The sequence below is a fragment of the Tympanuchus pallidicinctus genome, unplaced genomic scaffold (genome assembly GCF_026119805.1).
Source record: "Tympanuchus pallidicinctus isolate F22 unplaced genomic scaffold, pur_lepc_1.0 scaffold1, whole genome shotgun sequence".
NCBI lineage: Eukaryota > Metazoa > Chordata > Aves > Galliformes > Phasianidae > Tympanuchus > Tympanuchus pallidicinctus.
In genome coordinates, this window is record NW_026294618.1 from 91635025 (window position 1) to 91661293 (window position 26269).

A 26269-nucleotide genomic window follows, 5' to 3' on the forward strand; every position below is an offset into this window, starting at 1 on the left:
GTGCAGCAGTACGATCAGCTGCTTCCATCACAGGGCAAACCCCAAAGGACAAATGTTGAGGGTGCTCTTAAGTACCAGGGAGACAGGCTGAAGCCAGCTGCCAGGAGCTGTCCTTCGCACGTGCGGGCAGAATCCTTCAACTCGACCGCCAGTTCCGCCAAGCACCTCTTTGTTTTTGGAGCGGCCTCAGCATTCGTCCATGGGAGAGAGCTTTTTAGCTTTCCCCTGACATCCAATAGCTCATCAATAACGCTCAATTCCAGCGCCGGCCCCTCCCGCCCCGCGTGCTTCCTACTCCTTTTCCGACGGAGGGAGGAGGATCTGCCCGCCGCCTCCGCCCGCACAGCGCCCTCCCCCGCCGCCTCGCCTCCCGCCAGCGCCGCTGACGTGTCTGCTCCCTCCCTGCCGCCGGCGCCCGCCAACATGGCCGCAGCGGCGCCGCCGGACCCCCGGCTGCTCCTGGCCGTGCTGCTGCTCCTGCCGCCGCCGGGCCCGCTCTGCGCCGCCGGGCCCGAGCTGAGCCGCCGCTTCACCGAGCGCAAGCGCTGCGCCGACCCCGAGTGCAGCAGTGAGTGCCGTGCGGGGCGGTGCGGGCGGCGGGGGGCCCTTCTTTTCCTTCGCGCTGGGCAGAAAAACGTACCCGCGGGGCGGTCGGCGCTTCTGGGAGTGCCGGGCGGTGCGGGTCCGGTCGCCCACGGGATGCGTGTCGATGTCGAGTTCCGGCGGAGGGCTCTCCGTTCTGTCAGCCCGCGTGGGGTCGAGGGTTGGCGTGGGGACGGGGCAGAGCCGCTCCGAGTGGGACGCGTTCCCTACCGCGCCGCGGGCGCCGGCGCTGGCCGAACTCGTCCTCCGCTGCAAGTTTCAGAGCACATCGGCTCCTTTTCTTCTGTGCTCTCCGGGTATTTTATACGCTTTGGATTGCGTGAGCCTTATTCGCTACGAGACGAGTTTCAGCCCGTCTTATTTAATATTAATAATTAGCCTCGTAGAGCGCTTCTCAGATGTAATTCTGAAGTGTTTTATCAAGCACTCCATCGGTGAGCTTACGTTTTATCTCCGATCTGATATTTTCTGTTACATCTTCATCTGTCGACCTGAGATTCACCCCTGTGAGCATGGCAAGATCTTATTTTCTGCCAATTAGGCAAGGCTCCTGTCATAAGGCTGGTGTTTTTTTTTTAATTGTTATTATTTTAAGTGATACTCTTTTTATTTTCTCCATGCAGAGCTAATGTGCCGAGGGAAAGCAATGAAGGATTTTCAAGGTCCAGACTGTCGTTTTGTAAATTTTAAGAAAGGAGAAACAATATACGTGTATTACAAACTAATAGGAATGTCAACTGAACTTTGGGCTGGAAGTGTAAGTGCTGCAAAGCATTTGTTCTCTTGCTTTTCTTGATATTTTCCTGCCGTAACGTTTTGTTTGTTTTTCTTTGTACAAGAAAACTCAAGTTTTTCACCTGGAAACACAGTGTGATGAATGCCATTTGATCTCGAGGCTGATGTGAAATGGGCTGCATTTGCATCAAACTCAAGGCATGCTAACATGGAATTAAAAACTGTTTCTTTTAGAAAGATTTGTATTGAAGGACTTGCATTGCAGCACTGGAACTGGTGGCTCATGAGCTACCTAGAAGCTGAACTTCCCATCTCATCTAGCGAGACTTAAGCCTGCACTTGTGTTTACCCTTGAGGAGGTGTCATTCTGCCCTTAGTGTGATCTTGCTAAAGATTGTCCCTTAAATGTCTTAATGTTGTTCCTCTTCTTAGTATTCTGCTGCCAGCCAGCTTGTCTTTTGTTTTTTTTAAAGCTACATGTGGAATTAAAGGGGAAAAAAAGTAATAAAATTAAGAGGAATTATGGTAAATTGGACTTTAAGAGGTCTGTGTCTGTCATTCAGCTTTAGTGGCTCATTGTAGCAGCTTGCAGAATAGTGACCATATGTGAGTTGTCATTTTCTTTGGGCAATCTGAGCAGGCAGCAGTAAAGGGAAAGGAGTATTCATGGAGCAAGCCCTTCTCTAGGTGTGAGCTTAGAGTTATTTTAAAAAATGAATAAAGCACAACCACCAAGAAACTCCTCTGGGATTTAATGCTGTGCGTGTTATTTGTCTGGTAGAAGCAGAGCTGTGATACCCGAGAGGAGGAGTTGTTTTTGTGGGCTTCCACTGAAAATCTGGAAGGTTGTTTAGTCCATGTCCCTGTTACCCCCTGCCCTTGCTTCTCCCACAGCTTTTTCTTGTGTCTGAACTGTTTATTTCCACCTCGCTCCTTGCTCTGCTGTCAAGGGAAGGCAGCTGCCTGTCACTATGGTGCACGCTGGTGGAAGCCACACCTGGCTGTGTGCTGAGGGCCTGGTGGTTTGGTGATGAGCAGGATGCGTGGCTTTCTCTGACCTGCTCAGGCTGGGTGTGGACAGGCAAGCTCTCAGCAGGAGCTGAATCCAATTAGAACAATATAGAAGAGAAAAGAAAGCTGCAGCACGCAGTTAAAGAAAAATTCATAATTGTATCGTGCTGGTAATTCCCTTCTGACATGTACTGGGCCATAAATAATCTGGCTAATTAGATGGTGTGGGTTTGCAGAGCTGCCAGTTCCTAAGATGAGGAGTAGTAACGTGGGGCCAACTGTGCATCTCCTACTGACAAGGTGTAGTCCAGACTGTAAGATCAAACAGCAGCTTTAAGGTAATTGCTGTGTTAATGTGCAGTTCAACCCTGTTCAACGAAAGGCAGCTCATGCCAGGTGTGTCTCCGAGTTAGAAGGGATTTCTCCTCCCCATGTTTAACAAGAAAAAGCTGAAGTTGGCAGGTCTAGAGGAATGGTGAAACTCCAATCGTTTACTGTCATTTTTAATTGTTACATGCTTTTCTGCGTTTCTTATAATGATCACAGGCTAATTCAGTCTCTTTTTCTCATTTCTCTGGTTGTCCTGCTGGCTGATGCTCAGCTGGTAATAGAGCAACTAGCTTGCAAATGCTGTGAAGGGACCAGAGGTGCCTGCCCATGCACATTCAGCAGGGGACTGACACATCTAACCCTGCTGCTGACCCTGCAGTCGTGCACTTGTGGGTTGTGCTGTGGTTTCTCTCATGCACAGTGACTTCTTATGCCAGCTTTTGCAGCTTGATTTTGGTGACCAACCATGTCTCTTGTGTGCAGTTTTGGAGCTAAGGGGAGGCTCTTGTTGGCTAATTGAAATCAGGCTACCTAGTGGGCTCTGCGTTCAAACAAATTCCTTCTGCCACAGCCTGTTTAGTGTCTTGCTGCGTGAGCTCGTGTCATTTGATCACGTGTTTACCCTACTGACTTCTTCCCTTTGCTGGAATTTTAGAGGAAATAATTTATTAGAATCGAATAGAAACTATGAATTCAAGAGACAGCTTTCACTTTGTGACCTTCAGATGGAGGCAGAGGTTAGGAGAATGTGTGCGTGGGAAGTTTGGATTACTGCATGCTGGGGTTTGTTTCAAATGAGTTAGAAATATGGACTATAGTCCTGGAGCTGTTTTTGAGGAGCCATGAGAATTACAGCACCATTTCTGACCTGAAGGGAGATGATCCCTTAAGGAAGGATTCACTAAGGGTGAACAGTCTGTATCAGTTGGGTTTGGGCTTTATTTGCCTTTGCAAAATTCACTCCACCCTTTTCAAGCTGTTGTTGATCTTTTGCCCTGTGCTGGCAAACATGTTGTAATGTAACAAAATAGAGCCTTGTATACTTTATTTTTTGCAGAATTTCCATTGAGTTCAATATTCTTCATGTGAAAAATTTCTGGAACTCAGCTGTAGTATGTATTCTGCACGTGACATGGCAGGCAGCTTTTGGCACTAGTACAGCAAAGCCAAATGGTAGGGCAGTATTCCACAAACATTATTTATTTGTGATTTTATATTATGAATTTCATGAATAACTCAGTTCTAAGGAAATCCGTGAGGTCTTCCCATAACCAGAAGGTGGAGCATATCTGGTGCTGTCACTGCCCCACGCACACATCCTGCTCCACAGCTATCCTCCTCTTTAGTATTCACATCTCACTGTTTACAGTGTTGTGTTTTGCAATGTAGATTTTTCTCCTGTGCAGCTCACCTGCACTCTGCCCTCAGTTTTAACAGGGTCCAGAGCACCAAAGCTATGTAGGTAATTCAAAACTGATCCTTTTTAGCAAGACATTACAGCAAAGACACTTCAAGTTCTTGCTGAAAAAGGCTATTTCATCTTATGGCAAAGGTTTTTTTTTTTTTGCTCTGATTCAATGTTGAGAAAACTATTTCTGGCCTTATGTTACAAGACATAGACTTTGCTGTGGATCATGCTCCTCCCAATCTCATGCATAGGGTAGCAGAATGGGAAGGTGGGATGAATTTAGATTTCAGATAAGCCAGGAAAACGTGTCTCTCAGGTCCTAGAGGATGAGGGAATTTATTCCCATCATCTGTATTCCTTGATGTTGCCAGCGTTCGGAATGTGCCGACCATATCTGCTTCCTTCTTTTGGCAGTTTGGAGTACTTGTGATGTCAGTGCTGTAGAGTTTTAAGATTGAAAAACCTTTGAACTCCTGTTTTTCCAACTGACTGTTGTCTTGTGGAGGTAATCAGTGTGTGGGGCTGGCTTTTTGGTCAGCAGTGTTTGCTGAAGCTGCTGGTGTCACATGTGGGCGTTGGAGGGGACAGATGCTGTATGCATTGCTGCATGGTTTTGTCCCCCCAGAGCATTTTATCTGGGAAGGCAGTGAAATTGTCTTTTAAAGTGGTCTGAAGGGTGCATCTCCCTTCTTTACTTGGTGTTCCCAATGCCTTTTCTCTATCATGTCTGTATAGAATGAGGAGTGTTTCCTTCACTTGCACAATGGAGCATTATTTTCCTGTACAAAACTGGACCTGCAGAGAGAGGAACAGGTAAAATTTGGGGCCTGCAGATCCCGTATGGTTCATAAACCACATAAATGGCAAACTGGGTCACTGCAGAGGAGTTGTATGGTCAGCAGCTAGGATTACACCAAATGAGTTTCAAATTGTGATGTCTAATTATAATGGTAGTCACTGAGATTAGTCTGTAAGAGGGCTACTTTGAAGCTTTTGCTTTCAAGAAAGGTCATTTAAAACTGAAATACAAGTTCATGGAGAGAAATAAGTCAGGTTAGAATAAAACTGTACTATGCAGCACAAGGACAAAAGCCTGCATCTTTTCTGTAAGAGCATAACTGGTTGTCTCTGTGGCGTGTTCACAAAATAAGTTGTGCCTATGGGGATGTAATAGATTTATCTTTTTCCCTGTCTCTAACTTAGCAGTCAAAACTATGGATGAGAGGTTTTGAGTGGGAAATAGCTAACGAAGGAAATCCTGCTATGTAGCAGTACTTACCTTGCTTGCATAGTTAAAAAAATGTTGATAAGTATTATCTTCCGGGTACGATTTTTCTCTCTGCCTTGATAGATTCAGAAGATTTCAGTCCAGTTGAGCCTGTTTCAGTAATATCAGTGTAGCAATACTTGCCTGCATATTCCTACCTATTTTAACGTAGTTGCTTTCCTTTTTTTTTCCTTTTTGATTTGATTTTTAACTGTCTGCACTTCCCAAAGCAATGTCATGCAAATTGCTAATTGTCTTCTTCCTCCTGCAACAACAAAAACTGACAAAACAAAAAACCAAGAAATGACCAACACTTTTCTCTCTTCCAGATTTTTGGCCTCCAGGAGCCCTGTACCTTTCTGGGTGTGTCCACTGGGCACTAATTGCCCAAACTATCTAATCTGTGCAGCGATAATATGCTTTTAATATTGGCTTCTTGACAGCTGTTGTCAGGGCTCTCGAGCAAGCAGTACGGTATTGATCTTATCCTGTTAGTGATAAGGGAGTTTCATGTCTTCTGCTGTTTGCATTGGTGTAGCATGTTGCCTGTCTTTAAAACAGCCATCTGTAACCAGTTGTTGCTCAGTGCAGATCGACAGTGACGTTGCAGAAGGGGGCATGTTTTCCATACAGGTTTTAAAATAGACTACAGTATTACCTCAGGGGCAGTTTTGAGCTTTCCTAACATCCACTTTTTGCCTTGAACTTCAAAGTGAGTATATTTACTGAAATATTGACTACTAAGGTCTACATTCATGCACAGAGGGACTCTTCTGCTTACTAACTGAAAACATTCCTGGTGCAAATATGGTGCTGATGGGAGAGCATAGGATAGCAGTTAAAGCACGTGTGAGCCGCAGTGCTTGGGTTTCACTCCCAACTCTGCTAATTCTATATATTGGTCTTTAAAACACAAGCCATAAAACTTAGTGACTTCACAAAACTATGGTGAAATGTAAGCATAAAATCAATGGCAACTATTGTATAAACAAGGTATTGCTAACCTTTTTCTTCTAGTAATGGTGTTAATTTTCATCTAGAAATACTTGAGAATGAGATTGATGCTTTTGTTACAATGTCTGTAATTAGGATTTTAACAGTCATATGATTTCAGAAGCTTTTTTTTTTTTTTTTTTAAACCACTTTTTGTTTGCTTGCTTTTGTTTTCCTGCAGATTGGAAGTGATTTTGGATATTTTCCAAAGGATTTACTTGAAATAAATCATAATTATACCAATGAGGAGCTAGAGTTACCAACAGAAGTAAGTCTTATATGTTGTTATTGCTTTTTTAGTTGGGCTTTTTACTGTTTCCTACGTCAGCATTCAATAAAATCACTGAGAAGGAGAATGGGGAGTGCCAGCAATCCTCAGTTACTCTTTTTTTTTCAGTGAGCAGCTAACTAAGTATGTTCAAGTATGTGTTGGGAGGTGAAATGTTTGTATAGATATGCATCTGCAATCAGCAGCTCAAATTCTGGGCTTTGATGTTTCACTTCTTGAATAATGATGCTTTGTTAAAATAAAATTTGTTTTGGTTGAGTTCTAGAAATGCTGCTGGCTGGCACGCATGAGGTGTTTGCTGTGTATTCAGAACTGTTTATTTTCCCAACTGCAGAAGTTTGAAAGTGCTATCACAAACAAGCAAAACCCATTGTGCTGTTGGTCTTTGGATTTTAGAATTGATCCTTCAAAGCTTACGCAAATGACACTCAGTCATAGTAGTAATAGCTGGTAACTCCAGAACTACTGCTGCAGATGCAGCTTCAGAACTTGATGAATTGTATTCAGTGGCTGGTGCTGCAGTTTATTATTTCAGAAACTGTGTGGCAGGCAGCTCCTGCTTGGAGGGCTCAGTCGGTTGAGGAGAAACCAGCTAATAAAGCTTGGGACAGTGACATTTGCTTCCTTCTCCTTAGTAGCAGTCAGCAATAGAATTGTTCTGAATTCTTTTTAATTAATGCGATGATTAAATCAAAACACTGTTGAGTCCATTGCTGGCTTCCCTTTTGTTCTTTAATAGAAGGTCTTGGAAGAGATTAAACCGTTTTCTTTTTATGTAAGTTTTTATGAGTCCTTTGGCAAAAGTTCAACTGATTTGAAAGAGTTTAGGAATTCTGCATGATTAATAACGTTACTGCTGTATCTCTGTATTTCTGTAGCTGAACAAGAGGGTTGGGTCTCATCACTGTAAAATGCAAAATAAATAAGTAATTATGACTACATACTGTTCTTCGTTTCAGGAAACAGACTTTGTTTGCTTTCAAGACGGAAGAGATGATTTTGATAACTATAATGTGGATGAACTTTTGAAGTCATCGGAAGAGACGATAGCAAATGAAAGGGATGCTGAATCAAGTGATCCAGGGACAAAACCAGCTGAAAGAACTGAAAGAGATAAAGAGGAGGGAAAGGTTGATACAGTAGTGTTCCATGATGCTTTGGAGACAGACAATCTCGAACTAACAGGACTTGAAGACAAGGAAGCCCTTGCCATGACGGAAGAGGCAGACAGTTCTCTTAAAGAAGGAACTGAAAATGCTGAGATAAACCCCACTGTTAATAGTCATGAAGAAATCTCTCAGGGAGAACAAATTGCACATGAGCACTTACAAGGAATGTTGAGTGAGAATCTAAAAGGGCTAGAAAGTGAAAATACCAAAAACTCTAGTATTCCTCAGGGTGAAACTAGTCAACTTGACAAAGAGAGTGAAGAAATCAATGCCTATACGCTTTTAAACAGAGAGCTCTCTGTGAACTTGAAAACAAAATTTGGCTCAACTGCTGATGCTGTTGTATCAGATGATGAAGTGACTCGCCTCGTTACATCAGTGGAAAATGATTTTAATGAAGATTTAAGCATTAATGCTTATGATGCAGAGGAAGAGTCAGACTTTGTAGATCAGTTTGAAGAAATTCCCTTGCTGTCATTTATGACAGAAGAAGAAAGCATATCCCTAGTGGATTCAGAAGCTGATGAAAGCAATGGCTTTGAGTCAAAACATCATAAACTTGATGAATATGCAAATGGTGCTACAGAGCTACACAACCAAAGAGACAATGAGGAAGAACGTGATTCAGGTGCATTAATTACTGAGGATGCCTTCAGTGAGAATGAGAAGTTGGGCAGTAGTGTAAATATGGACAAGTCTGAATCCGAACAAACAAAGGAGAAGCGGGATGAAGCGATGCCAGTCAGCAAGAGAGAAGCACCAACAGCAACTCAACTTGATGGTCTCTCCAAACAGCTCATTAGAAGAGAACCTGTAGGTGCAAGTGACGCAGATTCAAAAGAAAAAACAAACAAAACTGAACAGTTTGAAGAGCAGCTCGTGACTGATGAAATGGTGTTGCATCCTGAAGAGCTCAAGAGTACAGTTGTGCCTGATCCTCGTGTTTTGCCTGGTCCAGGAGATGGTCTGAAGTTCAAATCGTTTGTTGAAAGTAAGCAAGATGCTTTAAGTCCACCTGCTGGTGATGTGAACCAAAGTCCAGAAGGAGTGCCACTTGCTGAAATAGAGAAGGAAGAGGAAAAGTTTGAGGGTGACACCTTGAAGGAGAGCTCTGAAAGTAATTTTAAGCACAGAAAGTTATGGGAGAAAATGAAGGAGAAAGAAAAAGCAAAGCATGAGCCTTCTGGTGATGTTCCAGCAAAACCAGTGGAAGATGTGCAAAATGCATCTCGGAGTGATGCAGGAGATACTGACCTTCTAAAAGACAAACTGGAGCAAGGAATGCCTGCGGTGGAAAAAGAAGTCCTGAGACAGGAAGAAGATTTGAAACAAACAGAGGAGGCTGATCGTGAAGATCAAAAGCCCATCTCTGTTAAGAAAGAACCAGAAATAGAGAGGGGAAACATGAAAGAAACCTCTGCAAATGAGGGAGACCCAAGCCACGGAGGAACTGCTGAACGACCCAGGCCATGGGAAAATGAGACTGAGTATTCAGAGGCAGATGTGAAAGAAGAGCTTTCAAGAAGTCTTGGCAAGATGACAGTATTTGAAGAAAGTATTGAGAAAAGTTCCCCTGAAGAAAAATCAGAAAGTGCTACACAGAATACTAATGCAGAGAATTCTGCCCAGCAAGGAGCTGTTCATACTGATAATGAAGACTCAGACAGAAATCTTGGCACAAGTTCAGCTAGAGAAAAAGCCCCAAGGCTAGAATTGCAGTCTGAAGAGCCAGATGCTGAAGAAGACCCTGACTTGAAGCAAGAGGAAGAACTACTGGAAGATGAGAACGCTGCAAGTGCAAAGCTGTTGCAAGCAAGGCTTGCAAATGTTCAGGGTAACGCCCAGACAACTAGAAGTACAAATCCTGACTTAGGAGTACTGAGCGAAGCTCTTTCAGGAACTGCAAATCCTACTTACGAAACAGCAGAGGAAACAAACTCATTTTCTGAGGAGACTAAAAAAATAAGCAAGCTGCAGGATGCACGTGAGGCTGGAAACAAAGAGGTTGATGAACTGGTGAGTGAAGATACCAAATTAGATGAGATTGAACATGCCATGGGAGACAACAAAGAGTCTTCGGAAGCTGAGGACCCATCAGCTGTGGAAGAATATATTTTCAAATCTCCTGACAGAAAGGACAGCAATGACTTTAACCAAAGGAAAGGCCATCTCCCAGAGGGCATTTCACTGGGAGACTCAAAAGAGATTCAAAATTCAGAGGATACAAGAAACACCCACCAGCATTCTGCACATTTCCCCAGCCCTGTTGACATGTCAGCAGCCACAAATGACACTCTAACAGACTACAGTGAGTCTGTGAAGCGACTCACAATAACAAGAGATTTCCTTGATGAAAAGCGTGTGATACGCCTACAGAAGTACCTTGGGCTCCAAAATGTGATTAGGATTGAAGCCATGTTTCAGGACATGAAGATAGAGATGGAGCTTGCTCGAAAGGCAAGCCAGGACAATGAAGAAATAGAAAAAGCTTTGGACCAGATACTTAAGTCTTCAGACTCAAGCATTATGGATGTTGTAGGAAAGGTCCTGGATTCCAGAGTGGCAGAAAATCAAGAGGAGGTGGTAAAAGAAATGGATTTGTATGATGAAGAAAGTGCACTGATGGACGATATTCAAGAATTAATATACTCTTTAAGAAGTAAATACTCATCTGCTAGTGAGAGTGTCCCACTTGCTTCTTTTCTACAACAGGAAGAAGATGAGCTGCATGCTCAAGGTAGGATATCAGAATGCATGTATATGGAGAGTTTGAGAGAGCTTTCTGTTCTGCATAAGAAGACCAAAAAGAAAAACAAATCATTGTTAACTGGCTTGGCATTTAAATTGATAAAGTGGAAGTAAAACTGTATCCCAAACAACACTGTGTACTCTAAAAAAGCTTTAAGAGGGTGAGGGAGCAGAATTGGAAGAGGCCCTACAGAATGTGCTGGTGTTTTCCTTTATTTTTAATACATATTTTTGCTGCTCTTCTGGATAGGAAATCCTGTGAGGAAACAGTGCATTCAGTGTGCGTGTTCTTGTGGGCCAGCTTCTGTGTAAGAAAGGGGGATCGGAGGATGAACATGGCTAGGAGGAGATGTTGAACTCCTCTTTCAAGAAGTTGTGGATTCACATACACTAAGGCGCTGAATTTGCTAGAATGCTTGGAGCGGTCTTTTCTGAACTAGCTACCCTATTATGGGACGTGCAGTGACTAATGCAAATGTCAGGCACTAAATCTGTGTGCCTAAATCTCAGGTGTTCCTACCATCTTGTTTTTGTCCACGTTCATAAAAGTGTGTGTGTAAATATAAATACTGAACAAACTGGTCTTTTGGTGGGATTAGAACCAGTCCTTGAGTCTGGTATAGTCTTGCTATTATCTAATTAATACGTAAGGTGGTAAGATGTGCTCTTAGCAAGATTCCTTTCACAGCAATAAATATTCAATATGTGGTTTCTTATAAAATCCCATCAAAACCAGTAAAAATATCTCACTGTGTGGTCAGTGGTTGATACTCTGCATAAATTCCAGAGAGACATTTAATTAGACACCACTGAAACTCGTATAAGTTCAAGTATAGCATAAGTTCTTGTATAAGTTCAAAAAGTATCAAGAAAGCTTTGTCAATGCAGTATTTCTCTGGAGACAGCTGCCAGCAAGAACTACACATCACTTCAGTGCTTAAATTCTTGTCTTTCTGTCACAGGTGCTGCAAAAGAAGCTGAATATGACACAGCTCCTGTCAGAAACCTACATGGCATTGATGAGAGCAGTCAGAAGTTTCAGCAGCTTGAAGACAAGAGGCCATTTCTTCCTATGGAAGAGGAGGAGGAAGCAGCTGTTAATATTCCACCTGAGGATGAGGAAGCCACCTTCTCAGATGACAGAGAAGCCGCAGATGGGTACAACAGTGAAAGAGAATTGCTGCTGGCTGATTCCTTTGGGGCAACTGGTGCAGGAGGGAGTGCCGAGGGAGATACTGCTCCAGGTAACCTTCTGAATTCGGTTGTTTTGTTATTTTGCTCCTAAAGAGGAGTGAATTGGCTGAATAGTTCTTTGAGGGATATTGCAGGGGTTTTCACTGATGTTTTCATTGAATGTTGCTGTAAGCCTGGTAGTTTTTACTAATCGCTGACATCCCCTCTAGTGGTACTGTTGTGTAACTGCCGCTTGCCTTGGCAAAGATTTTTCTGCTGTATTTTTGCCCTTTAGAAACAAGAAGAGTAATGTTCTCTTGTGAGCACCGTAATCGGAGCTCAGTGCTGGGGCTGGTGGGCTGTGTCAGGGTGGCAGCAGATATGAGAGCAGCAATGACTGGCAGCCCAGGTTTTCTCCACTTGCGGAAGGGATTGGTGATTCGGCCATTGGGCTGTAGAACCACGATCTTGTCTTGTTCTTTTAAATCCATGACTTGGAAAGATTTGACTTGGGTCTGCTGTGGGGGAGAAATCGGCCCTTCTGGAGTGTGTGCCAAGCAGGGATCCTGCTGCTGCCGCCTTCTCTCGCTCTGTTTTGCTGTGGGCCGCTCGCTGTGCTCAGCTCAGCTTTGCTGCTCTGCATTCAGCTTTGATTCCACTTTGAGGCTTTGCCGAGCACTAAGATAAAACGCAGGCACACCTCGCTTAGCCTTCGTACCTCGTGAGGTACCGTGCCTCCCCGCGACCGAGCAGCTTATGAGCGAAACCTGCCTATAAAGATCCCCAGCGATGTTTAAACGGCTGGTGGGGTTGAGCGCTCAGCCGTTCTGCTGTGTTTCAGACCGCGCTCCGGACGTCTCGCCCTCCGTCCCTCCAGACTCCAGCGCCGTGCCGCCAGGAGGCGGCGCCTCAGGGGAAGCGCCGAGCGGGGCGACGCGCCGTTTGCTGCGCCAGGTGAGTGGCGGGCCGGCGGCGGCGGCGCGCGGCGATGACGTAGCGCGGGGCGGGGGGCAGCGCCGGGCTGACGTGTGCCTGCGAGTCGGCCGGCGCCGCCATGGAGCCGGCGGGCGGCGCCGAGCCTCCGGCACAACGGCTGCTGCAGGTGGGGGCGCGCCGCGCCGGGCGGCTGGCCGGTGGGCCGTTAGCGGGTGGGTGGCTGCGTCGGGCGGCGCGCGGAGCCTCAGCCCTCCTCCTCGGGACGGGCGGCTCCGAGGGGGGATCCCGCAGCGCGGCGGGGGGCCGCTCGTGGCGCCTGACAGCTGCGGCAGGGCGCCGGTCGTGGGTCTCGGGGCCGCGCCGAACTGCTGTCGGCTGCGGTGCGCGCACGACGCGGAGAGCCGTGCTGGCCGGTGGCAGCCCTCGCTCGGGGCCTCTGGGGAAAGGCGTATCACGAGATAGATGGCATATGACCCTGTGACAAGGGTGAGCGGCAATTACAGAGCTGTTGGCGCCGCGTTCTTAATAACGCCCGGCTGCAAAGTTGTATTTTTTCCCCTGTTTTTCTGGCCTCGCGGCTGTGTGTGGAAAGGGATCGGGTGGCTGCCGGTGCTTTGTAACGAGATGTGTGTGTGGCTGTGTGTTCTTCGCTAGCAGGTGGGGTTGCCGGCTGTCTTTCAAACGCTCTCACTTCTGAGCAGAAACACAAGTGCCGAGCTGCCGTGTGGTTTTCTTCCTCTTTGGTTTTCGGTTTCATACAGAATTGCGGGAAAGCTCTAGATGCTTCTCAGGCTCTGCGAGAGGCACAGAAACGTTTGTCAGACTGCTCGCTTTACTTGTCAGCCCTTACTTTACTGCTCGCTTTACCTGAGCGCTTAACAGAAACGTATTCACTGCTGTCTGTGTTGTTGGCTTTCAGCTGGCTGCCACCCTGCCTGAGGATATCCGTCCTGGGCCTGATTTCCACGGGCTTCCATGGGAGCCTGTCATTGTCACTGCCTTAGTGGGGATGGCCACACTTGCTATCGTTTTCTGGAGAACCTGCCTTTCGGTGAGTGTATCTCGTGCTCGTAAGCCTGCTGACACTTCAGGGACTGTTGTTTGTGGCACCAAACTGTTTTGGCATTGGGGATGTCAAAGCAGTAGGTTTTTCCATGTAGAGTGTTAGTATCAGTTAAATGCTGAGCTTCGTTATTAAAATTTGTAATTTTTTTATCAACTAAGATGGTGTTCCTTTCATGCTATGTATTGAAGATTGCCTTGTAAGTGATGGCTTCCAAATCAAAATAGCAGAATGCAGTATAAACCTAAAAGGTTGAGGAAAGAAAAGATCACCATAGCTCTGGTGTGAGAAGCCTTCCGTGTACTTGAGCCCATTGCTGGCGGTCTCCAAAACAAGCAGTTAATACTCCTTCATATTGCCCAGCTGCACCATGCTTAGAAACCGAAAAACCTGATAGTAATTTTCACCACAGAGCCCCTTCCATGCTCTGCTCCTCACTCTGTGTTCTGCTGCTCTTTCATACACAGATAACCTTCTGTGAAAGATAAATGCCATCAGTAGCTCTCAGGTGTACCACTGCATCTCTGAGGGTGAAAATTGCTTAGGACTGTTTATTTTATAGATATCCTTTTCAGTGATGTGCATTGGAAGTCTGTGAAATACTTCATCTTTGCTTAACAACCAAATATTATCTGAAACAAAATTGCTAATTTTTTTTTCCTCACTTGAGTTCTGATATCTAATACACTAGATCAGTCTCAACTCCCCAGTACTGCTGTGCTTTAACAGCACAAAAAAGAAATCTTCTGAGTTCCTGTATTGGTGCTTTGAAATGAGCAATTGCTGTGAGAACAGAGGATCGAAGTGAGGTGCATGCTTTTTTATGTTAGCGAATTCATGGTTGTTCTTTGCGAAGCGGTTTAATTTTCTTTATTCCTCATGGAATGCAGCCACTTACTGTTATCCTTTTAGTGTCTGAGTAAACAGATACTTGCTTAGGCTCTAGGACAGGTCATTAGCCTAGAAGCTTTTATTAGAAAACAGCTTAAGCCTGTTCGTAGTGTTATTCAACTCCAGTTGGCAGGAAGGGAAGTACTTTCCATGTGCTGCTTTAATCTGTGTATACATGGCAACTTGCTTCCATAGGAAATATTAACGTCTCTATTACTTATGACTACTTTCTTTTTTCTTCTATAGGTGAAGAGTAGAATGTATCAAGGTGAGTTTCTCTGTGCTTTTTGGTGTGCTTCCTACTGAGGCACTTAAAAGTTTGGAAAGTTGTTTCAGAGAACCAAGTGTTAATCTTCAGTTCCTTTCAAGGAGAGCTCTGAGTTCAGGGTTATGGAGTCAGCTGGGCTGGGAGATGTTGCTTACCTGAGTGAGGATTTTGAATATGCTTTGAGTTGAGAGAAACAATGTGACCCACACCTGTGGATTAAAGAACAGGCAAGGGAAAGCTCTGTGTGGTTCAACATAAATGTGATCCCTTGGTTAACTGGTACGATGGGAGAATGTTTGGTTTTCAGACTTGCAGTGAATTTTCCTTTCCTTGGTGCTTCTCTTGTCATTTAGAGGGTTGCAGGGAGTCCAAAACCTGCTGCTGTGCAGTTAGGAAGGGCTTCCTACATGCAATCTAAATATGCATGTAGTTTGAAGTGTGTGCAATTGACTTGTATTCAGTAGAAAAAGAATTTAAAGTGGAGCAATTTGTATTTGAATACAAAATGAAAATATGAAAGAACTGTCTTCACACTAACTCTGCCGTGTTTCCTCACCACAAACCATACTGCTTGTCTGTCAGTACTCTGTAGTTTCATTTCAGTTGTACTGCAGTTTTCTTTCATACAGTTCATTGTATGCGGGTTGGTGAGATGAAAAAGTCTGTCTTAGATCTGTAAGGAGATTTCTGGGCTGAAAAAAAGATGTTTTTGGAGAGGGGAAAAATTGTACTGCTGGTACAGAAATTACTTAGCAGCCTTCTCCAAAAGAATGAAGAACATAGGTCAAACTTTTTTTCCCTCAAAATATTTTCTTGTATGATACTACGTAGTAACTGCTAAAGCTAAGAGCAAATACATGCTTTTCAAGCACGATGAAATGAATGTCACTAAAAATCTTTATACAAATAGAAGAACACTAGCGGTGATAAAAATGCATTGAAAGATCTTATTTTCTGGATTCCAGTTGTAACCTTTTACTTGTTGTTTGTGACTGCAGTTAACTTGAAGATCAGTTTAATTGGGCATTCCTGCCCTTAAAGTGTTGGAAAGCATTTTGTACCTCAGCAGTCCCTTGTTGCCCTCCTCTCCTGCAAGCAGAAGGGCTGAGGATCCTCTCTGCCAGGAGCACCTGTGTGGGAGAGGAGAGGAGGGAGGAGCAGCAATTGCCATCACAGTGTGTAGGATGTGGTTGGAGCAACCAGTGCTTCTTGTTTGTGCTGCAGAATTTGCTGTGCAGCACGTGGGGCTTGTGGTGCTCAAATAAAGTAATGCTAATTGGACAATTCTTTAATTTATTGCACTTCAGTTATTTTTTTGCAGTGATGTAGAATGTATCCTAAAGGTTGGTTGGAGAGAAACAAAGTATGTGTCTAAACAACTGCTGCTTGATCACAGCCATTTCAGGTGTCCAGACACAGTGTCTGTTAGGAAGCCATGCAGCTCCTTGAGCATACTGAAGTTCCTTCAGAGCTTTCATCCCATTACTTTTGCTGACCACGCAGTTTTCAATATTACAGAAACAGGTTGTTGTTCAGGGAAGGCAGCTGCATCTCCTTGACTATCAGAGCAGCAGTCTGAGACATCTTCAGCATTCTGACTGGCACTTGAAGTAGCTCCTCTGTGTGTCGCCAGCACCTCACTCTGCTTAGCTGTGCTGTTTGTGAGCAGCTCCCACCAAGCAGATGCAAGAGCTAAATGATTTGCATCAGTGTTTAACAAGCTTTACTGTCTTGTTTTCAGTCCTAACTTTAAATGAAAGCTGGAAGTGCTCAGACTCCTGCAGAATGAGCTGATTAGGAGGAAGTGGACAACTCTCCTGGTCTGTGCTGCAGTCCTTTCTTACAGATGCTCCCTGAACTGATAGCTCTGATTTTGTTGTTTATTTTTTTTCCCCCAGTATGTGAAGTACAATTATTGTAAGCTTCCTTTTTCTTTCTAGTGACTGAAAAGCAACTGGCTGAGAAGATTCAAAACCTCCTACAAGAAAAAACAGAAATGTTAGACAAGTTTTCAGAATGCGATGAAAAGGTATCATTCTAGGTTCTTGTCCCCTTGCTTGCTGACTTTGTTATTGGTTTAATGGCACAGTCAGTGCAATGGCTAGTAAATTTTTGTTTTCCATTCTTACTGAATATTGTGTTGAAATGCCCTCAATTCGGGTGGTTGTTTTCGTGCTTAGATAAAGCAAGCGAAGGAATCGATGAAAGTGGCCCAAGAACAAAAAAGCATTCTCTCAGATGAAATTGCGGGGCTTAAGGTAAGGAGCAGTCAATAGTCTACATTTGTACTGCCACCAGAAATGTTCATGACGTGACTTGCTTTAGTTGATCTTATACTCTTTTTTTGTAGGACACTGTCAAAGGACTAGAAGAAACAAATCATCAGCTAGATGACAAAATAAAAAGTCTGTGCACAATGCTTGACACAGAGAGAAAACAAAATGCGAAGAAGCAGAAAAAAGTAAGAGCAGTCACACCTGTCTTGCACTGTCCTTACCTTTAGTGTGCCCTACAAACTGCTCACAGTCTGTTGGTTAACAGATAGAGGTAGAGAAAATGAGATGAACCACCTCAGAAAGACCTGGAATTAAACTTTGGGTTCATTCCAAGTTCAGTGGGGAGATTCGCTCGTCTTTTTTCTTACAAGATTTTTATCAACTTCTGTGGTTGTGCTTTCACACATAAATGGATTTTGAGCCAAAGCCAGGAAGTTCCGTAACGGTATGGGCTGAAGTTTTTAGGTTGGTAAGAGAGGTTTCCTTGTGCTCAGAGGAAACATGTAACTCTGTAACAAATGTGAGAATCTCTAAGCTGCCCCTAATTTGCATCCAGAGGTGGTACTTAAAAAAAAACAAAACAAAACCACACACTATTTTTTTTCTTCCCTTTTTTAAAGTTTGATTTGCTGTAATAATAGTAAGTTCCAACGTGTTCTTTGGTGTTTTGATCAAAGGTTGTTGCTAATGGCAGCAACACGTGGTACTTCCATTCTGGGCTGTGTAAGTCTAAAGGGAGCTTTCCCTGCCATGCACAGCCTGAGTCAGAGGGGAAAGTTGGTTCTGATGTGCACTGTGTTTCTGTTCCTTGCTTCACTGAGAAGGCAGCACTGTGTTGCTTCTAGTCTGATGGTTGCTCTGAATGGAAATGCGTTGGTGCTCTGAATTTCCATTTCTGCTTCCAAAATGCGCAGATTACAGTAATAATAAACTCAGGCTCAGCTCCCTACCAGATCAATAGAGCTCACCGTTCTTCTTTTTCTTACTTAGCTTTCTGAAACCCAGAAGTCCTTGGAGAAGTTTGAAGAGGCTTTCAGTATGCATTCTGCAGAGCTGTCAGAGGTAAAGCATTATCTGAGTCCTTCTGACAGTCACAGGTGTCAGTTCTGTACCAGGAAAACTCTTACCTAGAACCTGATAGAAAATGCTAGCTTGACAGATTTCAGCTGTCTGTGCGTGCATGCCTTCTTTTCTGTTAGCAGGTAATACGTAGCTCTTACTCCCTTACAGTGGTTCTTTTATGCCTCTTTTTGTTCCTTTTTGTTTCAGGTGCAGATAGCCCTTAATGAATCTAAACTAAGTGAAGAAAAGGTGAAAGCAGAGCTCCAGCATGTGCAAGAAGAGAACGCTAGGCTGAAAAAGAGCAAAGAGCAAGTAGGTTCTGCCCAGGGGAGGCAACATTGTTTCTCCTTTGAGTTAAACACTAGCACTTTACTCCTAGTTTTCTTGAGTGTATCTTCACAGTGTCTTTGTTTTTTTAACAGTAGAATCTCACATTTTGTGTTAAGATTAAATTTAAACCCCTTTGGCCCCACAAGCTGTTTGTGCAGACAAGCCACACATCTCCGTTATGCCAGTTCCATTCATTCAATTTTTGTCAGTAATTGATCAGAAGGTTTGTACTAATCTGATGGTCGCTGTGTGATCAAGAAATTGCTACTTGGGATCAGGCCTGAAGGATGTTATAGCAAAGAGTTGCCAAAAATCAATTCTGAAGCAAAGTTAATGCAGATCCCCTTTAGCCCTGAAATGCCATGACAGTGCTTCTGTGGGCAGTTGACAGTATCTCTGTTTTCATTCTCCGTATGTGACACAAATGCTGATCTAAGAAATGTGGTGATACAGTTATCTCTGAGCTGCAGTTAACTCCTGATATTCTGACGTGTAGGAGTGTTTCTCATGTTGAAATACTAGAGAAGGCGTCGAGTTTGTAAAATCACCTCATCGTGTAACTTGCAGAAAGATTTTAAGCATCCAGCTCTGCCAGCAGACAGGCAGCGTGTGTCATAAGCATTAAGTTTGCACTTCATCTGTGGCCTGTGATGATCAGATCTCTGAGGAGGTGGTAGTGAAACAGACTTCTGTTACACACTCTAAAAATAAACCAAAAAACTGTCTTGCTTCTGTGTTTCATACAGCTGCTAAAAGAAGCTGAAGGTTGGAGTGAGAGGCACACTGAGCTCACTGAGCAGATCAAACTGTATCGGAAGTCTCAGAAGGACATAGAAGAAGCACTTGCCTACAAAGAAAACGAAATTGAAGTAGGTTCTTTGTAACAAGCTGTAAACATTGCGCGTTGTAAAATACTTCAGTATACTTTACAAAACGCAGAGCAACCCTCCTTCAGTGATCCTTTGATTTCTGTACTAGGTTTTAACTAACTGCATTATGCAGCTGAAGCAACTTGACACAGATTCAGCATCTGAAGCCAAGAAGGACAGTGAAGGGCTTGAATGGAGCACAAGAGACGATCTGGCCAACGGAGAGTTGCCAGGTACAGTAGTCCGACCTGCTGGCTGGGGCACACAGCAGCTAAAGCACATCAGGTGATTTATACATCTCATGGGGGGAACGAGGAGAACAGTGCGTGTAGCTGCTTGTGCTGCAAGAGTTGATCTTCAGACAGCACAAAGTACTGAATGGCCAAATGCTTAAAAGGTCCATAATTGTTTTTAGTTTGCTGTTCAGGTGTGTTGTAGATGTAATGACGGTTCTAAAGATAACTGTATAGAAGCTAGCAATTAAGACCATTCTGAAAGCTAAAATCTCTGCCTTGTTGTGCTACATTTATGTTAATACAAGTTTTTAGTCAAGAATCCTGGTTATCTCAGGATCCACTTAGGTAATGGTGTCTTTTAATCTGAAAGACTGAAACAGAAGTTGGCAAAACTATTTAGGAAGTATATCTTCCGTGATGTTGGACATGTGCACAATGTCTGTGATTCTGGGGCACTCTGTTGTGTCTCTGATTCCCTCCTTCCAGCCTCCTGAGTTCTTCTAGTCCTACAACCTAATTAGGATGAAAATTCTCATGGTTTGAATTTCACAAACTGTGTCCAGTAACGGACACTGTTCACACTGATGTTATACTGGTGGCTAGAAAGAAAAGCTGCACGGAGCAATCTTCTGGAATGCTTTTTGGAGTAATTCTACAAGTTCCCTTATGCTGGGGGGTGAATTACTATTGTGTCTTGTTTCCTACACAACTCCCTGCCTTTTTTCTTTGGACCTATCTGCCATTGAAAGCTGGGGAATGTTACTTTTAACAGCTGTAGAGTCCAGGGAATTGGGATTAAGAAGCACCAAAAACAAATGTATTTTTCTCTTCTAGATAATGAGAAGATGAAGACTCAGATTAAGCAGATGATGGATGCCTCCAGGGTATGCTACACGAGAGGATGAATAAATACAGTTACATTACTGCTGTGCCTGAGATTGTAAACTTTCTGATTTTTTTTTTTTTTTTTCAGGTAAAAACTATGTTATCCCTAGTTGAAGAAGACAGAAATTCTCTGCAGTCCAAGCTGAGTGATGAAGTGGCAGCAAGACATGAGCTGGAGGGTGGGTAGACTTAGTAAAAAATTGTTTAGAATGAAATTCTGTTTGTGATTTTAAAAGGAACAGATCGCTTAAGGTGCATAACAGTTCCAGTTGCAAATTCCTCACTTACCTTTGCTTCTCCAACAGAGCAAATAAAAAAATTAGAACACGACTCCTCCTCACTGCAGTCAGCCAAAGCTCGACTGGAAAATGAATGTAAAACACTACAGCAGAAAGTGGAGATTCTTGGTGAACTTTACCAGCAGAAAGAAATGGCCCTTCAGAAGTAAGCCTTCAATCACTCTTCCAGGAGATAACTAAACTGTTTGAGTTCATGTTGATAGCTGAGGTGAATGAATCACTAGCACTGAAGAACTACTTGTGTATCCGTATTCATTTGTCATTCATGTATTGCTTTGTTTTCTTACTGAGATATCTGTAATACAACCTCAGTTCAGTGGGGAAAACGTTCAGGGATGTTTTCAGCTAGATGCTGTAAGACTGAGGTTCTGATGGCAAAGCAATCGAAAGATGTAAGGCTCAGGTGTGTGGGGTTGGAGGAAACAGCACTGGGAGAATCTCAATAGTTGAGGTTCTGCAGTACCTCAGCGCCAAAGCTTCTGATCTTATAACCTCAGGATCCAGATGTAATGAACACATACTGGAGAGGAAAAGGAGAGCCCAGCTTTTGAGAAGAGAAGACGTCCTCTCTAACTGAGGGATTTATACTCCTTCCAAAACTTGTAGGAAGTGAGACTGTCTGTTACTGTGTTGATTGATTTTTTTTCTGGGAAGCTGTTTGCACATGTGAGTTGAACTGTGCATTAGGAATAGTTCACTTGTGAGTAGTTCTGTGCTGTGGGATAGCTCTTGTAAGAGAGGAAGACATTAGGAACTTCCTCAGTACTTGTAGAGAAATGTCAAAAACCATACAGTTAGTGAAGTATAAGGTTAAAAAGGGTGTGAAAAATTATTGCATAGTAGATGTAGGATGGTGAAATACTCTGTTTTTTAATCTGTTTGGTTTTGTTTTTCCCTGTGTAGAAAACTAACTCAAGAAGAGTATGAGCGCCAGGAGAAGGAGCAGAAGTTGTCTGCTGCAGATGAAAAGGCCGTGCTGGCTATCGAGGAAGTGAAAGTTTACAAGTAACTTTGGTTTCTGAAAGGTGTTGTTTTTCTTTATTTCAGCTACTGAAGAAAACTCATTTAATTTTCCTCTTTCCCCTCCTTTTCTTTTTATAAAGGCAGAGGATTCAAGATATGGAAGAGGAATTGCTAAAAACAGAGAGATCTTATAAAAACCAGGTACATTAGCTGCCAATTACTGCATCATTTCTAATGCTCTGTAATGAGTTCTTGGAAACCAAGTTGGTGGAAGAAAAAAATTAATATACTTATTTTCTTCTCAAGATTGCTGCTCATGAGAAGAAAGCACACGACAACTGGGTAAGAGTGTTCTTCCCTTTTTGATATGAACATTTGGTATTTGGCTTTGGGCTGGTGCAGTTAATGCAGCTGGCAAAATTTTCCCTGGCAGCTTATTGCCCGCTCTGCTGAGAGAGCTCTGGCTGAAGAGAAAAGAGAAGCGGCCAACCTGAGACAGAAGTGAGTACAGTACAGGCTGGTTTTATTGCTCTGGGATCGTTTCTTAGGCAAGGAGGAGCTAACATTCTGCAAGGTGCATGGCCAGCTGGTTTCTGTGCAACGTGCGAGAAGGAGAGGTCGGTTTGACCTCCTTGAATACTGTATGGTGCACATATGAATAAGAACTTCAAGGTTTTAACTTGTTTTGATGGTTAGAAATAGGATTACTTGGTAAAAGCTCGAACATTTTACTATATATATATATATATATATATATATATATATATATATAAAATATTTGAGAGTCATTATACATTATAAGTTAAAAAACTGTTTGTTAAATTTAGATTAATGGAAGTGAACCAAAAAACCATCATGCTTCAAAGACCTCTAATTGTAAAGCCAACCCCAGGCAGACCTGATCGCCAGGTCCCACCACGACGAAGTAAGTGCTCCTGTTTCTCCCAAAACTCTGGGCTTAGAATCACCTTATTCTTTAAAAAAAAAAACAACACAAAAAACAGCCATGATATAGTAATAAAATTGGTGTGATTTACTTTTCTTTGTTGATTTTTCTTACTTGATGTAGTGCCCTTAAGTAGAGATGGTTCTTTTGGTCCATCTCCTGTGAGTGGAGGAAATCCATCACCCACACAGATGATGGAAGTTCCCAGTAGGCCCCTTTCTGCTCCTCAGAGGGAAGGATCAAGAGCTGAATTTGGTAAGGAGAGAGGGTTCCTTTCTGTCACGCCTACCTTACGTGCTGCAAAGAATGCTAAGGTCTGATTTTGATTCTAGGGGTCATGTAAGTATTGATACCTGCTTTGTTAACACACAAATGGATTTATTTTAATTTAAAGTAGCTCGGGCACGTGTTGATTAGAATCTCTGGTGTTGTTTCTCTTAAGGTACAGTGGTAGACGGCCCCCCTGCTCCACGGAGGCCACCAGAGCTCCCTGGAAGGATGTCCGTTCCTGGTAAGTTATGTGGCCTGCCCCCAGGTGCACAGTGTACTCAATCTTTCAGTTCAGAAATGGAACCTGAAGAACCACATTGCTTTTCCAAAAGCGTGACTGAGACTTGCCTTTGTGGCTCTCTCTGCAGATCTTGGGCCTGCTGTAGCATCCCTGATCAGCAGTGGGCCGAGAACCTCCTCTCCTGCCACAGCAAAGGACAGGGCGGTAAGCTGCAAAAGAAACAACCTTCAGGAAACATTTCTAATACACGATTCACTGTACTTCTGCTGCTGCTTTAACTGTGTCATGTTCTGTCTTGTCTATGTCCTGTCACTACTTTATTTGATGTCTGCCCCTTTCCCCAAAAAAAGCAGCCCTCTCCCAAAGAGCCTGAAGCCCCCTGTGTAACTACTGATTCACCTTCATCTATTGAACCAGCTACAGTGAGTATTCAGAGGCTGAACATGGTGGTGCACTGCTTTCATGGAGAATAACAGGCTTGGTGTTCTGAACTGCTCAATAACAAAACACTGCAAAACTAACTAAAGGCTGACACTTCTGTCTCAAAGGTTTCTCTAATGATGAGCACCTCCTGTCTGTGGTTTGTTTTAAATGGAGTTAATGAAATTAGACCTTTCTTCTAAGGGCTGCAGGGAAACACTTCATGTCAGCGTGACAATGATAACCTTAAGCACTCTTACTTGTGTGTTTAACTGCATTCCATATTTAACGTTGGGTGCCAGGCCCTACACCACAGGGGTATCCACCTGAGGATGCTTCACAAGAGTGATCACTCTCCAGCTAAAGCTGTACTTGGAAAATTTGTCATCTGAGAAGATGCACAAACTGTTCACTCCTAGGTAGTGCACACAGTGTTCTGGTTGAGGGGATGATGATGCAACACACCTCCTTATGTTCTACTCAGTTAATGAGTTTTGGGATGTCTTTCCCCCCCCACCCCCGCTCCGTCTCTTGGCCTGTGGTGAGTGGTTGCGGCGCTCAGCGGTGTCGGTATTCCTCAGGCAGTGACTAACATGCTGGAATATTAACCTCATCTCACACAGGTTAACGTTGGTCCCAAAGGCCCACCTTCTTTCCCTGGGACGCCCGTCATGACCTCTCCAGTGATGGGACCTCTGCCTCCACCACCTGTTAACTATGGTCCACCACCAGCTCCTTTTCCTGGACACTACGGGCCTGGGCCTCGGCCTCTCCCTGTGCCCCTAGGTACAGTTGCTTTGCCTTGTGCTCAAACGGAACTTTTCCCACTGAGCTCCTCAGAAGCGTACTGTAGAACTGGGAATGCCATCAGGTAGCACCAGTTTCCTCATGCTTCGTGAGGTTTAGCTGTCTTGCTCCAAATGTTTGGATGAGTGAGTTTCTCCCCAAGTCTCCGTCCCACCAAGGTGCTCTTCCTTGATTAGGCTGTAACAGAAACCAGCAGCCAACAGGCACTAGGATAGAACTAATGACTGCTGCAGTCTTGCATGTGGCAGTGACCTACCCCAGAGCCGCTCCAACGAATGCAGAGATGAAGAGAGTCAGGTTCAAGTAAAATTTAACTCCGCCTTCTCCTTTCCTTCCAGTTTGTGGTGCTCCCTTACCACCGCCAGCTGCAAGAGATTTCTTACCTGGCCCACCCTTAGGAATAAGAGATCTGCCTCCCGGCCCCCTGCCGCCCTTTCCGGATCCCAGAAGCTACAGGCGTGGGCCCCCTCATTTCCGACCGCCGGCTCCTCCTGGCCCACGCGATTTTCCACCAGGCCCGCCGCTACCCCCGCCTGCCTCCAGGGACTACGCACCTTCTCGGAGCAGAGACTTGCCTGCAGCAGGGCCCAGGGACTGCCCTGCACCGCCGCCGGCGGCCTCGAAGGACTACACACAGCCTCCTGTGCAGAAGCCCTAACTGCAGCCTCCGGTTGGTCAGCAGCTCAGTGGAACGGCCTCCCGTGCGCTTCCTGCGCGCTGCAGAAACGGTGGCTGGTTCTCTAGGTGAAGCCATTTGTTTCATTTCAGTATATCTCAGTTTTTTCAGGAGTAATTTTTATCCGGTCGCTGCAAACATTTACGATCACCTTAAGCTCATCCATCCTCTTGGGCTGCAAGAACCTTTTTGTGATGGACTTGAATCTACTCGAAACGTGCAATAGAACGGAAATACCTGTGTGGCTAGTTTTAATTAAATGTAGCCTTTGTTACCAGTTGGTGAATGAATTAATTTCTTGAAAAATGTAAATCAAATCATTTCCTGTGGAAATAATTTTTAAGTAAAATGCCATCTTACCTGCCTTCTCCATCACATCATTAAGCTGCAGTTGTTGTAGGCCAGGAGTTTACATGAGGACTGTGAGGTGTGGTTTTATTTTTCTTTTTAAAAAAAACCAAACTGTCTGGTCAGAGATCAGAAGCACAAATGACACTGTATTCAAAGGAAAGTTATAATAAAAAGCAAAATTCCTTTTGCTAAACCCTGAAGGCTTTGGTTCAGTGCCATTTTTTTGTTCAGAAAGAACGTTGGTTTAGTAATTTAACCAGAGAATGCTGCAGCTACGACCAAGTTGAAGAACCGAGTCAAAGCTGAGTAACTGCAGATGTCACAAGGTTTAGGATTGAACGAGTAACGTGCCAGACTATCCAGCATAAGGCTGACCTGCTTCCTGCACCAAGGGATGCTGAGGGCAGGAGGGAGCTGGAAGCTATATGGAGGCCCTGAGCTCTTGGGCTCTGTGGTCACACAGCCAGTACAGAAATTAAAGGATAGGGCTCCAGAACTTAAGATGTAACAACCACCTCCAATACTGACTTGCAGCACTCTAAGCAAGGGCTGGGAAGTCAGTTTGCACCTCAATATAAAAGAGTAATTTAGCTTCCTTGGCACTAAGTCTGTATTTCATATTTATATAATAATAAAATCTACCTTTCACTAAAGCAAAGTGGTTTTATGTAAACCGTATTAAGCTGTTTTGTTTTCAATCAGTTTAAAGCTGTCCAGTGTTCTGTGTGTATAAAAACACACCTTACATTTACAG

General features: G+C 44.0%; 1 protein-coding gene across 3 annotated transcripts; it reads left to right on the forward strand.

Moving 5' to 3' along the window:
• The first annotated feature begins 401 nt into the window (after positions 1-401).
• MIA3 (MIA SH3 domain ER export factor 3) lies at positions 402-25715 on the forward strand. Of its 3 annotated transcripts, none has more exons than XM_052701047.1 (29): positions 402-568; positions 1227-1360; positions 6529-6615; positions 7596-10542; positions 11516-11797; positions 12568-12680; positions 13582-13713; positions 14863-14884; positions 16825-16913; positions 17065-17142; positions 17235-17345; positions 18151-18222; positions 18430-18534; positions 19299-19421; positions 19531-19654; positions 20492-20541; positions 20631-20721; positions 20848-20986; positions 21745-21846; positions 21945-22005; positions 22111-22146; positions 22238-22305; positions 22632-22729; positions 22874-23005; positions 23193-23261; positions 23389-23465; positions 23612-23683; positions 24305-24467; positions 24827-25715. In XM_052701047.1, exons 1-29 carry the CDS (start codon positions 424-426, stop codon positions 25144-25146), a joined length of 6042 nt encoding a protein of 2013 aa, XP_052557007.1. In that variant the 5' UTR covers positions 402-423; the 3' UTR covers positions 25147-25715. The 3 variants fall into 3 exon arrangements, with proteins under 3 accessions (XP_052557007.1, XP_052557015.1, XP_052557021.1); XM_052701055.1 differs by having other exon boundaries at positions 23615-23683; XM_052701061.1 differs by lacking the exon at positions 23612-23683.
• The last annotated feature ends 554 nt before the right edge of the window (positions 25716-26269 follow it).

Coding starts and splice junctions, on each gene's coding strand:
- MIA3 (XM_052701047.1), top strand. CDS start 424: ATGGCCGCAGCGGCGCCGCCGGACCCCCGGCTGCTCCTGGCCGTGCTG. Junction 10,543..11,515: donor AGATGAGCTGCATGCTCAAG/GTAGGATATCAG, acceptor TTTCTGTCACAG/GTGCTGCAAAAGAAGCTGAA. Junction 20,542..20,630: donor AGATGATGGATGCCTCCAGG/GTATGCTACACG, acceptor TTTTTTTTTCAG/GTAAAAACTATGTTATCCCT.